General features: G+C 42.1%; 1 protein-coding gene across 1 annotated transcript in view; it reads left to right on the top strand.

Moving 5' to 3' along the window:
- Positions 1 to 17037, top strand: part of LOC106579408 (integrin alpha-X) — a 63209-nt gene that overhangs the window by 12320 nt on the left and 33852 nt on the right. The window contains exons 9-15 of the mRNA XM_014159297.3: positions 946 to 1096; positions 1429 to 1502; positions 1684 to 1807; positions 1886 to 2019; positions 8780 to 8920; positions 9034 to 9246; positions 9451 to 9584. Coding sequence (XP_014014772.1) covers positions 946 to 1096; positions 1429 to 1502; positions 1684 to 1807; positions 1886 to 2019; positions 8780 to 8920; positions 9034 to 9246; positions 9451 to 9584 — 971 coding nt within the window. The remainder of the gene's footprint in view (positions 1 to 945; positions 1097 to 1428; positions 1503 to 1683; positions 1808 to 1885; positions 2020 to 8779; positions 8921 to 9033; positions 9247 to 9450; positions 9585 to 17037) is intronic.

The raw sequence follows: 17037 nt of genomic DNA, 5'->3' as shown, positions 1-17037 counted from the left end.
AGATTTGTTCTGTCTCCTAGAGATGAACGTACTTTGGTGCAAATGAATCCCAGAACAACAGCAAAGGACCTTGTGAAGATGCTGGAGGAAACAAAAGTATCTATATCCACAGTAAAACAAGTCCTATATCAACATAACCTGAAAGGCCGCTCAGCAAGGAAGAAGCCACTGCTCCAAAACCGCCATGGCAGCATCATGTTGTGGGGGTGCTTTGCTGCAGGAGGGAATGGTGCACTTCACAAAATAGATGGCATCATGAGGTAGGAAAATTATGTGGATATATTGAAGCAACATCTCAAGACATCCGTCCGGAAGTTAAAGTTTGATCGCAAATGGATCTTCCAAATGGACAATGACCCCAAGCATACTTCCAAAGTTAAGCAAACTGGCTTAAGGACAAGAATGTCTAGGTATTGGAGTGTCCATCACAAAGCCCTGACCTCAATCCTATAGAAAATGTGTGGGCAGAACTGAAAAAGCGTGTGCGAGCAAGGAGGCCTACAAACCTGACTCAGTTACACCAGCTCTGTCAGAAGGAATGGTCCAAAATTCACCCAACTTATTGTGGGAAGCTTGTGGAAGGCTACCCGAAACGTTTGACCCAAGTTATTAAACAATTTAAAGGCAATGCTACCAAATACTAATTGAGTGTATGTAAACTTCTGACCCACTGGGAATGTGATGAAATAAATAAAATCGAAAATAAATCATTCTCTCTACTATTATTCTGGCATTTCACATTCTTAAAATAAAGTGGTGATCCTAACTGACCTAAGACAGGGAATTTTTACTAGGATTAAATGTCAGGAATTGTGAAAAACTGAGTTTAAATGTATTTGGCTAAGGTGTATGTAAACTTCAACTGTATAATGCCACTACTAAGAAATTATGATTTTGAATGAACAGCGACTTTAAGTACCAATGTCTATTTCTGGATTTCCTCAGGTGGGCCAAGCCTTTTCTTTGCCCTATGCAAAAAGGGAGTTAGAAACAATTGCCTCCTCTCCATCGAAGAACTACGTGTTTCAAGTGGACAACTTCCAAGCACTTGGCCAAATCAAGGATACATTACAGAACAGCATTTTTCCTATTGAAGGTATGGTTACTTTTCTTGATTTGTCTGTCAAGCCACTATAGTTCTCATCAGTCCACCACAACATTGCAATCCAACTTTTAATGAAGTGTGAATGAGGTGTTTACCCCTCTTGAAAATCTGTCCTACTAAAGCTTGTATGAGTCTACCTCTACCTTATTTGATTGTTAACAATAACATAATATGTAACCTACAGGACATACTGTATAATACTAACTCATGTGAATGTTGATAGGAATCAGACCATCTCACACTGTTAAACCACTTACGTGAATGTGATATCTCAGACTGCCATGTTTGTTGACTAGTTTTTCTGTCTTTTTTTGGTATTGCAGGATCTCAGACTACTGGGGAATCTATTAAGATGGAAATGGCCCAGGAGGGATTCAGTGCAGCATACATGCCTGAGGTAGCAAATACTCCCTTGTCCATAAATGGCTCAAGTCCTGCATGCTTTCTCATTGGCTGGCTTGACTTTCACGCCAAGCACTAATACTGTTTTCTTGTCACTAATTAAAATACAATTGCATGTAATATAAGTCAAATAAAATGTATAGTCTTCAATTAGTACATTTGCCCATTCTTGCCAGGGAGGATTCCAGATGGGAGCTGTTGGAGCCTTCCAATGGAGGGGGGCTTACCAGGAATACACAGGGAGCACTTTAAACCCTACACCACAACAGAGTCAGAACATGGAACCAGATAGCTATATGGGTGAGAAAATCTACTGAAAAAAACACCCAAACGTACACTGTTATTATTGGCTCTGACCCTGTGAATTTCCCACCTCAGGGTACTCCATGGCAGTTGCTAGGACACACACTCGCCAGTTTACCATTTTAGGTGCTCCAAGATTTAAACACACTGGACGAGTGGTGTTTCTTTCATCCAGAGACACAGACAAGCCGATAGAATTTTCTGGACAGGTTTGTACACAACTGAAACGATGAGATTGTTGTTGACTGAAAATAATGTTGAATATCATAACTTGCCTTCTCCAAAAAAGTATGTGGGTAGCAGCAAACCTACAGGTAAATCCTGAACCAGTAGCAAATTGAAAAAGAAAATTATGACACAGTGATGCTCCATGATTATTATAGGTGATGGATTCAACCTGAGAATTTTTGTCCAATGAATGAATGAAAGTTGAACAACATTTTAGTTTGTTTGAGATTTGATCATGTGAAAGCTAAGTGGGTGTTCCCCAATTTGGCAAAAGAATTGCCCAAATGTCCCGCCCGGTGAATGAAAGGTGCCCTGTGTAAAAATGCTATGTTTTCCTATAGTTTTATCAGGTTTTCACTCTCAAAATCACAACGTTTTATAGAAAAATTACAAAGATATGTTTGAAGTCCACAACAATACTTAAACCATATCAGGAGACAGTTCAGTGAGACAGCGTATAGGTCTGCTGATTAAGTACCTCTACGTGCGGTCATAGGCTCCGAAAGCTTTGGTAGTGTCATATTTCTTTTGCCTTTAGTGTGGCTGATGTTACGAGCCAATCCTGGTGACTGACCAATAGGAACATGGCCGGCACTGAATATGCAGTCATGTTTACATGACACATCTGAAATCAGGCTGCCTGATGGAATTTTGTTGAATGCGCAAAATTGTCATTCAAAATAAAGATGTGATAAAACCAAGATTGAACTCTTTGGCCTGAATGCCAAGCGTCACGCCTAGAGGAAACCTGGCACCATCCCTACGGTGAAGTATGGTGGTGGCAGCATCATGCTGTGGAGATGTTTTTCAGCTCAGGGATTGGGATCGAGGGAAAGATGAACGAAGCAAATATAGAGAGATCCTTGATGAAAACCTGCTCCAGAGTGCTCAGGACCTCAGACTGGGGAAGGTTCACCTTCTAACAGGACAATGACCCTAAGCACACAGGCAAGACAACGCAGGAGTGGCTACAAGAAGTCTCTGAATGTTCTTGAGTGGCCCAGCCAGATCCTGGTCTTGAACCCAATTGAACATCTCTGGAGAGTACTGAAAATAGCTGTGCAGCAATGCTCCCCATCCAACATAAACAGAGTTTGAGAGGATTTGTAGAGAAGAATGGGAGAAACTCCCCAAATACAGGTGTGCCAAGCTTGTAGCGTCATACCCAAGAAGACTCAAGGTTGTAATCGCTGCCAAAGTTGCTTCAACAAAGTACTGAGTAAAGGGTCTGAATACTTATTTTTTTAAATGTTAATCATTTTGCAAGTATTTCTGAAAAACAGTTTTTTCTTTGTCATTATGAGGTATTGTGTGTAGATAGATGAGGGAAAAAAACTGTTGAATCCATTTTAGAATAAGGCTGTAACATAACATAATGTGGAAAAAGTAAATGGGTCTGAATACTTTTCAAATGTACTGTATAAAGTTTGTATGTGAAAAATATTTCTAAGATGCATACTTTCAGTTTTTTCGAACTCAGCCTAATCATTACAACAATTATAGCTGCTCTTAGCAACGCAGGTGTATTTACATACACTAGTGTTGATCCCTATTGGGTTGCACATAAACAGTCCGCGGGAAGCCAAAAGTTAGATTCAATTTCATTTCAACTTACTGTGCTGGTGGCCAAAACGGTTGGACAGGGAGTTGAGATGAAATATCTAAAGGAATGTATTATTAAACAAACTTTACAAACATGGGTCTGTTGTAGACCCTTTTCCTCTATGCTTAGGGATGGATCAAAATGTACAGAATTGGTAATTGGAGAAAAATGGGGGAGGGTCATGCTTGTTCAATTTCAGTCAAGGGGAAGGTTTAGTAATTTTTAAATCTAGTCCAGGGGATGGTCATGTAATTTGTAATTAATGAAATGTCAATTTTCTCAGTGTTTTAGAATTAGTTGCTAGTAGATATCAATGTGTGACGATACCACTCCTCATCTCTGATTCTCCACCTGGCGCGCAATATCTAGTGCGCCTATTGGCTATTTAATGTGGTCTCAATCAAATGATCCATAGCCTGTAGACTATAGGCTATGAAGTGCATGCTCGGAGAAGCACATAGCAAAGTTACATTTCTAAGATAAATAAATAAAACTTGGCTCCATTACACACTGCAATTCTCTGCTCTTACTGATCAAAACCTTTTTTGTGTGCTGCCTGATCAATTCTCTGCTCTGCTCTTACTGATCAAAACCTTTTTTGTGTGCTGCCTGATCAATTCTCTGCTCTGCTCTTACTGATCAAAACCTTTTTTGTGTGCTGCCTGATCAATTCTCTGCTGTGTAGGCCTACAGTGACAGTTCAGGAGGCGAGTCAAATGCTTCTTCCGAAAATATATTTTTATTTGGCCTAGTCCCCAAAAATGCAATATCTTGCAGGCAGACTAGCCCATATAGCCTATATTCTGTTCATTTTGAGAAGGAGAGCGAGAAGATGAGGAGAATGACCGGAGGTCAACTTTGGTAGCTTGCTACTACTATAATTTGTTTTTTTAAAACATGATGTTTCTTGCTCATTATGCATTTATCAGAGTTATTGACCTCACAATAAGCCAGATTCGAGTAACTTACACTGTGGTGCTGAAACCTAAAACAGCAGGCGTGGCACAATCAATCGGAAATGGACAACTCATGGTGCTGAAAGTAGGCACATTTGAGTAGGCATTTAATGATTTCAACCGTCTTCATTTTAGGCTACTAACATCAACAGGGCATTGTGTTTCAGCCTATTTCTTGCTATTTCAGTAATAGGCTAAGAGGTAGGCCTGTTTGAAATGCAAAATTAGGCTATAGGCTACTACAGTGCCTTCAGAAAATAATCATACCCCTTGACTTATTCCACATTTTGAGTTTCAGACTGAATTCAAAATGGATTAAATAGATTTCTCTTCTCACCGATTTACACACGATACCCCATAATGACAAAGTAAAAACAAATTGAGAAATTTTAGCAAATGTATTGAAAATGAAATACAAATATTCAAATTGACAGTATTCACACCCCTGAGTCAATACTTTGTAGAAGCAGCTTTGGCTGCGATTACAGCTGTCAGTACTTCTGGGTAAGTCTCTAAGAGCTTTTGATACCTGGATTGTTCAACATTTGCTCAATATTCTTTTCAAAATTCTTCAAGCTCTGTTTTTGGTTGTTGATCATTGATAGACAACAATTTTCAGGTCTTGCCATTGAGTTTAAAGTAGAATTCAATCAAAATTGTAACTCAGCCACTCAGTAAGATTCACTGTCTTCTTGCTAAGAAACTCTAGTGTATATTTGGCCTTGTGTTTTAGGTTATTGTTCTGCTGAAAGGTGAATTCATCTCCCAGTGTCTGGTGGATAGCAGACTGAAGCAGGTTTTTCACTAGGATTTTGTGTTTAACCCAATTCCATTTATTTTTTATCCTGAAAAACTCCCCAGTCCTTAATGATTACAAGCATATCCATAACATGATGCAGCCACCACTATGCTTGAAAATATGGACAGTGATGCTCATTAAAGTGTTGTATTGGATTTGCCCCAAACATTACATTTTGTATTCAGGACAAAAAGATAATTGCTTTGCCATATTGTTTTGCAGTATTACTTTAGTGCCTTATTGCAAACATGATGCATGTTTTGGAATATTTGTATTCTGTACAGGCTTCCTTCTTTTCACTCTTTCAATTAGATTAGTATTGTGTAGTAACTACAATGTTGTTGATCCAGCCTTAGTTTTCTCCTATCATAGCCATTCAATTCAGTAACTGTTTTAAATTCACCATAGGCCTGATGGTGAAATTCCTGAGCATTTTCCTTCCTCTCCGGCAACTGAGTTAGGAAGGGCACCTGTGTCTTTGTAGTGACTTGATGTATTAATACACCATCCAAAGTGTAATTAATAACTTCACCATGCTCAAAAGGATATTCAATGTCTGCTTTTTTATTTTTTACGCTCCGACCCAACTTTGCTATTTTGTGATTATTTAGACGTTTATTTTTGCTGTTATTTCTTACAACCGACAAGAACTCTTGAACATCAGATCGGCAGTTACTTACCCCAATTCTGGCTTCGACTTCGACTCATCTGCCCTGGGCTCTCTCTGTAATTCCAACCCAATTTTTTGGGCTACCCAAGAGGAAACATCGACATTACAGAGGCAAGAGAGGGGAGATCCTGGTGAGATTAAGGTGAAGGGAAAACCGGACACCTCTTCCCTCCATCCTACAGGCAAATATTACAGTCATTTGATGATAAGATGGATGGATTTTCTACCAATTGGACTCTCGGGACTTCAATATTCTTTGCTTTTCAGAAACATGGCTATCGGACAAGATACCCCCCATGGCTTTCCAACTCGATGGATTCTCCATTCACCGGGCGGACAGGACAGTGGAGTCGGGGAAATCGAGGTGGAGACGGGTTTGTCAACTGGTGTAATAATTCCAACTGGTGTGATAATTCCAGCGTGGTCGAAGTGTTGACCCACTGTTCACCCATCTTGGAATACCTGGCGGTCAAATGCTGACCCTTCTACCTCCTGAGGGAGTTTTCAGGTGTTATCACGACTGCTGTATGCACTCCACCTCAGGAAAATAAATTAACAAGCTGGCGCTTAACGAACTGTACATGGCTATAAACAAGCAGGAAATCCTACACCCAGAGGCTGACTTTCTGGTTGTTAAAGATTTTATTTTGGCGTCACTAAGATACGTGATACCCAACATCCATCAACATGTATCCAACGCCACTAGAGGCGATAAAGTCCCAGACCACTGCTATTCTACCCACAAGCAAGCATACAAGGCCCTCCCTCGTCCCCCATTCAACAAATCAGATCATGACTCCATAGTCCTGCTTCCTGTTTACAAACAGAAGCTGAAACAGGAAGTACCTGCGATTCTCTCCATTGAGAAATGGTCACCAGAGTCTGAGGTTATGCTACAGGACTGTGAGACTCCGACAGGGGCTACAGTCCATTGCGGATTACAAAGGAAGATTCAACCATGATCTGCCCAACGATGCCTCTCTACCAGACGAACTCAATGCATTTTATGTACACTTTGACAACAACATCAAGCCGGCTGTGAGGGCTGTCACCGACCCAGAGGATTGGGTGATCTCGCTCTCTGAGGCCGATGTGAGAAGGGTCTTTAATCAGGTCAACACTTGCAAGGCTGGGAGCCCCAACGATATTCCAGGGTGCGTTCTCAGAGCATGCGCAGAACAGCTGGCAGGCATATTCACGGTCATCTTCAACCTCTCCTTGTCACAGTCTGTAATCTCCACATGTTTTAATATGACTACAATCATTCCTGTTCCTAAGAACTCTAAGACTTAATACCACAATGACTACCGCCCTATAGCACTCATTTCTGTAATCATGAAGTGTTGCCTAGTCCCCTTACCCCTATACATATCTACCTCCATCATTCCAGTATCCCTGCACATGTAAATATGGTATTGGATCTGACTTTTTAAATATTTTGTGTATATAGTATGCTTACTTAGTTACTTTATTGTGTATTTCATATTTCCAATTCTTATTTTTCGTGTTTTTTTCTAGGAAATCATTGTTATTTATTATTGCATTGTTGGGTTTTGAGTTTGCAAGAAAGGCATTTCACTTTAATGTGACATTAAAACTTGAAATGAGAAGTGTCAACAAACTTTGCATAATCAAAACAGTTGCTTTGTGAGGTGTTAACCATGGAAGGTCTTAAAAAATACATTTGCATTCCACACTTGTGTGTAACAGGACAAATATAAGCAGCCCCAAAGCATTATTATTAAACTGAACAAAAATATAAACTCAACATGCAAAGTGTTGGTCACATGTTTCATGAGCTGAAATAAAAGATCCCAGAAATGTTCCATACCCACAAAAAGCTTATTTCTCTCAAATTCTGTGTACAAATTTGTTAACATCCCTGTTAGTGAGCATTTTTCCTTTGCCAAGATAACCCATCCACCTGACAGTTGTGGCATATCAAGAAGCTGATTAAACAGCATGAACATTACACAGGTGAACCTTGTGCTGGGGACAATAAAAGGCCACTCTAAAATGTTCACTTTTGTCACACAACACAATGCCACAGATGTCTCAAGTTTTGAGGGAGCATGAAATTGGCATGTTAACTGCAGGAATGTACACCAGAGCTATTGCCAAGGAATAGAATGTTCATTTCTCTACCATAAGCCACCTCCAATGTCATTTTAGATAATTTGGCAGTACGTCCAACCGGCCTCACAACCGCAGACCAGGACCTCCACATCCGGCTTCTTCACCTGCGGGATTGTCTGAGGGGGAGGGTGGGGGTGCTGAGGAGTATTTATGTCTGTATTAAAGCCCTCTTGTGGGGAAAAACAAATTCTGATTGGCTGGGCCTGGCTCTCTAGTGGTTGGGCCTGGGTCCCAGTCATGTGAAATCCATAGATTAGGGCCTAATGAATTTATTTCAATTTAATGATATGAACTGTAACTCAGTAAAATTGTTTACCATTGTTTTGTTAATAATGTATCTTCCACTATCCCCCAGTCTGGCCCCAAGTCTGGGTAGGTTCATGGCCCAGGATGTTTTGACTTTTTGACCAAACTCTGATACAAAGCCTGACAGTGGAAATAATATGGGCATGTATGTCAGTGCATGATTTAATTAATTGAGAGAATAAAAAAATGAAGTGTTAGTGTGATCTGTCAGAAAGGTTATTTGTTATCTGGTGGGGAAATAATCATAATTGTGATTCTCTCATTCTTTCAGATTGGCGCTTATTTTGGGGCAGAGGTCTGTGCGATGGATGTGAATAAAGACTCATATAGCGACCTAGTCCTCATATCAGCTCCGATGTTCACAGATGGAGACAGAGAGGGCAGGGTATATGTCTGTACCATCAATGACAGGGTAATTGGTAGATCTTTTTTGATTCACCTCATAATTGACCAAATCTGACAAAACAATTGATAAAAACATGTTTCAGCCTGATCACTTTTACTGATTGCCTGTTTTTCTCCCAGTTTGGAGTGGCCTGTCAATTAGTTGCCGAGATGACACTGGTGGGGGATGCAGGACAGATGGGCAGGTTTGGAACTTCTCTTGCCCCACTGCCTGACCTGAATATGGATGGATTTAATGATTTAGCTGTCGGAGCACCTCTAGAGAACGATGGTCAAGGAAGTGTCTACATATTCCATGGGACGAGTAGTGGAATCAGCAAAATCAAATCTCAGGTATGTGGGAGAAAGATAGAAATTGAATGAGGGTGGAGGATATGAGCATAAAGAGAGACAGACAGATATTGTCTCCATTCTTTAAACTAAAGTGTAAATCCACTAGAGAAACATGGCAGAGATAATTGAAGGTGTAATAGAAAATGTGATTATATAAAATGTGATTATATGTGACTTTTCCTCTTCCTTTCCATCTCTTGATAGAGAATTTCAGCCTCAGATGTACAGTCTGGATTAAAGTATTTTGGACAGTCCATCAGTCAGACTTCCCTGGACATGAGTTTGGACTCACTCCCAGACTTGGCCGTGGGATCAAAGGGGGCTGTTCTCTTACTCAGGTATCTCCAAATAATATTTCAAGCCTTGTTTCCATTGGCAATTAAATTCAAGCCAAGTTGGGCTGGCCTTGATGGGCACAGCTTGAATTGTTTATCCATTGCCTCTATAATTTAGAAACTATGTCATGTTGTTGCTTATGAATTTGCCAATAACATTAACGGACTAATGTTGCTAGCTAACTAGAATTTGTAGAATGTTCTTGCTGATAGCTACATGATCATAACTAGATAACTAGCTAACAAAATGTTGATGAACAATTTTAATTTACTTTCCATTACCCCATAGTGCTAGTGTTAGTACCAGCTTGCCAAGTGTTTAGTTGTTTGTTAGTTAAACGGTTACCATTGTCATTTGTTAACTCAATGAATAGGCAAGCTAGCTAGCTAAATTCTTACATTGCTTACCATGGCATATATATATTTAAATAAGATTTATCTAGCTTGCTTTCAATGTATCAGTATGACCTGGCTAGCTAAAATAAGCTCCCCAGCAAACGGGGGACATCCTAAGGATCCTTCCTTTTACTAGTCATTACGATGTCGCATGATGGTCCTCTGGGAACATTCTCTCAGGGACCTTTGTCTAGTTCCCTGTCAGTTTCCAGAACGGTGTTGAGGACTATGTCAGGACGTTTTCAAGACGTTAACAGGACATTTGTTTACCAGTCGTCAGGACGTTGCGTTATGGTCCCAGGTGTCCCAAAACATTACAAGTAAAATGTGATGAAAATTTTACGATAAGTGGGACCCTGTTCTGCTAAAGTAAAAAAAAGTTACTTTTATCAACGGCAACATTTGACACAATCACTTATATAGTACTGACTTTTCAATACGACCCCACCTGGGATTTAAACTCACAACCTCTGATTTGGATTACACTGATCTTTCTGCAGTGCCACAATTTCACCATATCAGTTAAACGGACTATTCTCTCATCATTGATTTGATTTACTTAATTCAGCACTGAGGGTTTTCTGTATAGTTGTCTAATGTTGATGGGGGCATATTACTCTGTTTTAATGTTACTCGTGAATCACAATGATTAAATACAATAGTTTTTCTTGAGTGAATATTTTGCAGAACTGATCTTTACATTGAAGTCCAAAGTGTAGTGATACAGGTGAATTGAGTCATTGACACAGACATGGTGACTTAGCAGGATGATTGGAATGCTGTGAACTAAGAGGTTGTGAGTTCAAATCCCAGGATATAATGTTTTTCTTGAGGACATAATGTAAATATGAATGTGGGTTTTCCCTCACGTTGTCAACAGACAAAGACCTTTGACTGGATCAGTGGTTCGCCAATCACGGCCATAATGGGCTCTTCAATAATAAAAAGGTGTGATGTGTAATGAAACTGATTATTTTAGAATGTTTCTGTCCTGATGATTGATACACTGAGGTTCAAATGCAACCAACAGGCTAAATTTAACATGCAGCTGCAGGTTAGCGCTGCACTTCTTAAAATGCCAATAACCGGAGATTACATGCACCAGAGTGTTAAAACAAACTTGCTTGCAACCAAAAACCCACAAGGATAAACTAGCAGATCAGTTGTTACTGTGTCAAAGAATTAGATACCAGACAGATTTGTCTAGGTTCTCTACCCCTGGCCCCAATGAAATATCTGTAACGGCCGTCGGGAGAGAGAGTAGACCAAGGCGCAGCGGAGTTAGTGTTCATCATTGACGTAATTTAATGGATGAAAGAACACTATACAAAACAAGAAAACCGACAGCCAAACAGTACTGTCAGGTGCAATACAAAACAGAAACAATTACCCACAAAACCCCAACGGAAAAACAGGCACTTATGTGTGACTCCCAATCAGCAACAACACTCTACAGCTGTGCCTGATTAGAAGCCACACGGCCAAAATCAATGAAACAAACCAACATAGAAAAATGCACATAGAACGCCCAGCCAATGTAACACCCTGGCCTAACCAAAATAAAAAACAAAAACCCCTCTCTATGGCCAGGGCATTACAGTACCCCCCCCCCCCCCCCCCCCCCCCAAGGTGCGGACTCCGACCGCAAAACCTGACTCTGAAGGGGAGGGTCCGGGTGGGCCTTCTTACGGTGGCGGCTCAGGTGCGGGACGTGGCCTCTGCTCCACCCTCGGCGTCGCCCTCTTAGGTGGCGCACCTGGCCGCGCCGAAGGTCTGGTAGGTGACCCTGACTGCGCCCGGCTGGCGGGCGGTGATAGCTGCGCCCGGCTGGCGGGCGGCGATGGCTGCGCCCGGCTGGCGGGCGACTCTGGTTGCGCCCGGCTGGCGGGCGTCCCTGGCTGCGCCCGGCTGGCGGGCGTCCCTGGCGGCTCCGGCGGCACTGACCCAGGATTCACCAGGCTGAGGAGACATGTAAGAGGCCTAGCCCTAGGCGCAGGCACAGGACTCACAGGACACACTCTGACTGCTCCGGACAGGTGGGCGGCTCTGGCGGCTCCGGACAGGCGGGCGGCTCTGGCGGCTCCGGACAGGCGAGCGGCTCTGGCGGCTCCGGACAGGCGAGCGGCTCTGGCGGCTCCGGACAGGCGGGCGGCTCTGGCGGCTCCGGACAGGCGGGCGGCTCTGGCGGCTCCTGACTGGCGGGCGGCTCTGGCGGCTCCGGACTGGCGCGCGGCTCTGGCGGCTCCGGACTATGACAAGTGTGGCATATCAAGATGATTAAACAGCATGATCATTACACAGCTGCACCTTGTGCTGGGGACAATAAAAGGTCACTCTAAAATGTGCAGTTTTGTCACACAACACAATGCCACAGATGTCTCAAGTTTTGAGGGAGCGTGCAATTGGCACACTGACTGCAGGTATGTCCAGCAGAGCTGTTGCCAGATAATTTATAGTTAATTTCTCTACCATAAGCCACCTCCAATGTCGTTTTAGAGAGTTTGGCAGTACGTCCAACCGGTCTCACAACTGCAGATCGCGTGTAACCATGCCAGCCCAGGACCTCTACATCCGGCTTTTTCACATGCGGGATTGTTTGAGTCCAACAACCCGGGCAGCTGATGAAACTGTGGGTTCGCACAACCGAAGAATATTTGCTGTCAGAAACCGTCTCAAGGAAGCTCATCTGTGTGCTCGTCATCCTCACCAGGGTCTTGACCTGACTGCAGTTTGGCGTCGTTAACTGACTTCAGTGGGCAAATGCTCACCTTCGATGGAAACTGGCATGCTGGAGAAGTGTGCTCTTCAGGGATGAATCCCGGTTTCAACTGTATCGGGCAGATGGCAGACAGCGTTGTGTGGGCGAGCGGTTTGCTGATGTCAACGTTGTGAACAAAGTGCCCCATGGTGGTGCTGGGGTTACGTTATGGGCAGGCATAAGTTACGGACAATGAACACAATTGCATTTTATCAATGGCAATTTCAATGCACAGAGATACTGTGACGAGATCCTGACGAGATCATTGTCGTGCTATTCATCTGCCCAACATAACCTCATGTTTCAGCATGATAATGCATGGCCCCATGTCACAAGGATCTGTACACAGTTTGTGGAAGCCGAAAATATCCCAGTTCTTCCATGGCCTGCATACTCACCAGACATGTCACCCCTTGAGCTGTTTGGGATGCTCTGGATCGAAGTGTACGACAGCGTGCTCCAGTTCCCGCCAATATCCAGAAACTTCGCACATTGAAAAGGTGTGGGACAACATTCCACAGGCCACAATCAACAGCCTGATCAACTCTAAGTGAAGGAGATGTGTCACGCTGCATGAGGCAAATGGTGGTCACACCAGATACTGTTTTTCTGATCCACAACCCTACCGTTTTTTAAGGTATCTGTGACCAACAGATGCATATCTGTATTCCCAGTCATGTGAAATCCATAGATTAGGGCCTAATGAATTTATTTCAATTGACTAATTTCCTTATATGAGCTGTAACTCAAATACAAATTGTGACATTTTTGCATGTTGCATTTATATTTGTGTTCAATGTAAAACCATCCCCCCTTAATGATGACATATGAAACTGTTTCAAATGTAATATTCCCTTCCAGAAACGAGCCCAATAAAAAAATCAGGAAAAGTATTATCTTTAGGTCCTGTACATGGTCCATTTTGCAGGCAGGTGTGCTTTTTTAGCAATAAGCATTATCACCTATAGCCTGATGCATGGCTGAAGCATGGGGTTGCTCATCTGCATTGTTTACCCCAATGGGCTAGTCAATACCTAGATAATACTCAAAAAAAAACTCCCAATGGCACTAGAGCCTAAAAAAATTCTGTGGTTTTTACAGTGAATATAGGCCTACCATTTATGCACTCGAATGGCCGTGACGCACTTCCTTCAGTTACTTTTTTTATTGTCATGCCAGACACACTTTATTGTCATGCCAGATTGTAAAACCCTGCCAATTGCGTTGAGTTGAGAAATAAATCAAACAGTATTGGAAATCTGTGATCCTGCTCTTTTCAATAATTGCCATCAAAACTGTTGTCTTTTCCGAGATTGCATTTAGGAATGTTGCACAGTGACTGGATTATTAGAACACATTTATTAGAACACATTTATTAGAACACATTTATTAGAACACATTTCCTGATGCAGCAATCAGCTGTATGAGTAGTTGTGTGTTCTTGCCACCGGACATTCCGCTGATGAATAAATGACACAGCTTCGGGAATTAATCTGGTTTTTAAACAATTATGTAGAACACAAAATTGCATTTTTACAATATATATATATATATATATATATATATATATATACATTTTTCTTGAGACGGAGCTGGAGCGAGTATCCATGATGTACTGAGGTGGTGCTCACTCGAGATGGAGAGGGAAGGTTGACTTGGAAACCGAATGCTGGTTGATAACAAGTTTGAAGCATCAGACGTTGGGAAGATTATGAAGGATTAAATACAAATATAAACTATTATTGTCTGTTTTGGAGTGTTTAAATGTACTGGCCTAAGCAGACCATATGAAAGATTGATTAACTGGCCTTGTAAGCTTGGCAGATGTGGCCAGGACAGCAGGCAGCCCTGAATGTTGAGCCCTGCCCATACATACCCCACAAGACATACCACCAAGGGTCTCTTCACAGTCAACAAGCCCAAAACGAATTCACGTCAATGCACAGTATTATACAGAGACATGATCGCATGGAATTCTCTTCCATCTCCAATTACTCAAGCAAACAGCAAAATTACCTTTAGAAAATTGATTAAACAACATCTCATGGAACGGCGGGGACTGTGAGGACACACACACACAAACACTCTGACACACAATATTTTTGTTGTTGTATTGTTTGGATTATTTTTTTGTTGCATTCTAAATTTGTGTGACTGTCCTTGTATATCATTGTTTTGTTACTTGTCATGTTTTTTGTGGACTCCAGAAAGAGTAGCTGCTGCTTCTGGAAAAGCTAATGGGGATCCCAAAAAAACAAACAATAAACAGCTTTAGGGAGTGGTAATATGTTGGCCAATAGTGGTTGCAATTGAGATCAGCTGTGTGGGTGATCTTAGCACATATTGATGGTTTACCGAGAGATCACCTCGTGTTGGGACGGTGCTCAATGTTGGTTGCAATTGACCTAAAAACATTTGTTCTAAATTCATCCTGACCTGGTTCTCAATGATGTCCCAGGAACATAGAAGGAACTAGACAAAAGTCTCCCAGAAAACGTTCCTTGTGAACATTGCATTACATCCAGAAGAAAGGAAAAATTATATATTGGGAATGTCCTAAAAATTTCTCTAAGGACGACCCCAGAACAAGTTGGGAACTAGACAAAAACCTCCAGGGGACCATGACAGAAAGTTCTAAGAAGGCCCTATAAACGTCCTTGGGGACATCCCCTGAACAAAACAGGTACTAGACAAAAACTTCCAGAGAACCATGACAGAACGTTCTAAGAGGGTCTTAAAAACATCCTTCGGGATGTCCCCCGAACAAACTGGGAACTAGACAAAAACCTACTTGAGGCCATGACACAACGTCCTCAAATCATCAATGGGGATGTCCCCGGAACAAGCTGGGAACTAGTCAAAACCTCTACAGGACCACGACAAAGTCCTAATGACTCATTTTTGTTTGCAGGGTCGTTTCAAGCTAACATTAGCTAGCTGCTAACCAAAAACAACACTGTTCTAACAAAAGGTTATTGTTCAGCAGCCTGGTCTCATAGTGAATGTAAATCCAGGACATTCAAATTAGCATGATATCTTACATTTGGAATCGTTGCATAAAACGCAAGGAGGTTGGGCTTATTACGCAAATGTGTAGCAGCCCAAAGGTAGCTACAGTGAGGGAAAAAAGTATTTTATCCCCTGCTGATTTTGTACGTTTGCCCACTGACAAAGAAATTATCAGTCTATAATTTTAATGGTAGGTTTATTTGAACAGTGAGAGACAGAATAACAACAAAAAAATCCAGAAAAACACGTCAAAAATTTTATAAAATGATTTGCATTTTAATGAGGGAAATAAGTATTTGACCCCTCTGCAAAACATGACTTAGTACTTGGTGGCAAAACCCTTGTTGGCAATCACAGAGGTCAGACGTTTCTTGTAGTTGGCCACCAGGTTTGCACAAATCTCAGGAGGGATTTTGTCCCACTAATCTTTGCAGATCTTCTCCAAGTCATTAAGGTTTCGAGGCTGACGTTTGACAACTCGAACCTTCAGCTCCCTCCACAGATTTTCTATGGGATTAAGATCTGGAGACTGGCTAGGCCACTCCAGGACCTTAATGTGCTTCTTCTTGAGCCACTCCTTTGTTGCCTTGGCTGTGTGTTTTGGGTCATTGTCATGATGGAATACCCATCCACGACCCATTTTCAATGCCCTGGCTGAGGGAAGGAGGTTCTCACCCAAGATTTGACGGTACATGGCCCCTTCCATCGTCCCTTTGATGCGGTGAAGTTGTCCTGTCCCCTTAGCAGAAAAACACCCCCAAAGCATAATGTTTCAACCTCTGTGTTTGAGGGTGGGGATGGTGTTCTTGGGGTCATAGGCAGCATTCCTCCTCCTCCAAACACGGCGAGTTGAGTTGATGCCAAAGAGCTCCATTTTGGTCTCATCTGACCACAACACTTTCACCCAGTTGTCCTCTGAATCATTCAGATGTTCATTGGCAAACTTCAGATGGGCATGTATATGTGCTTTCTTGAGCAGGGGGACCTTGTGGGCGCTGCTGGATTTCAGTCCTTCACAGCGTAGTGTGTTACCAATTGTTTTCTTGGTGACTATGGTCCCAGCTGCCTTGAGATCATTGACAAGATCCTCCCGTGTAGTTCTGGGCTGATTCCTCACCGTTCTCATGATCATTGCAACTCCACGAGGTGAGATCTTGCATGGAGCCCCAGGCCGAGGGAGATTGACAGTTCTTTTGTGTTTCTTCCATTTGTGAATAATCGCACCAACTGTTGTCACCTTCTCACCAAGCTGCTTGGTGATGGTCTTGTAGCCCATTCCAGCCTTGTGTAAGT

Source organism: Salmo salar, chromosome 19 (genome assembly GCF_965601325.2).
Source record: "Salmo salar chromosome 19, fSalSal1, whole genome shotgun sequence".
NCBI lineage: Eukaryota > Metazoa > Chordata > Actinopteri > Salmoniformes > Salmonidae > Salmo > Salmo salar.
The sequence above is the reverse complement of the archived record's forward strand: the minus strand, read 5'-3'. Positions and strand labels throughout refer to the sequence as shown.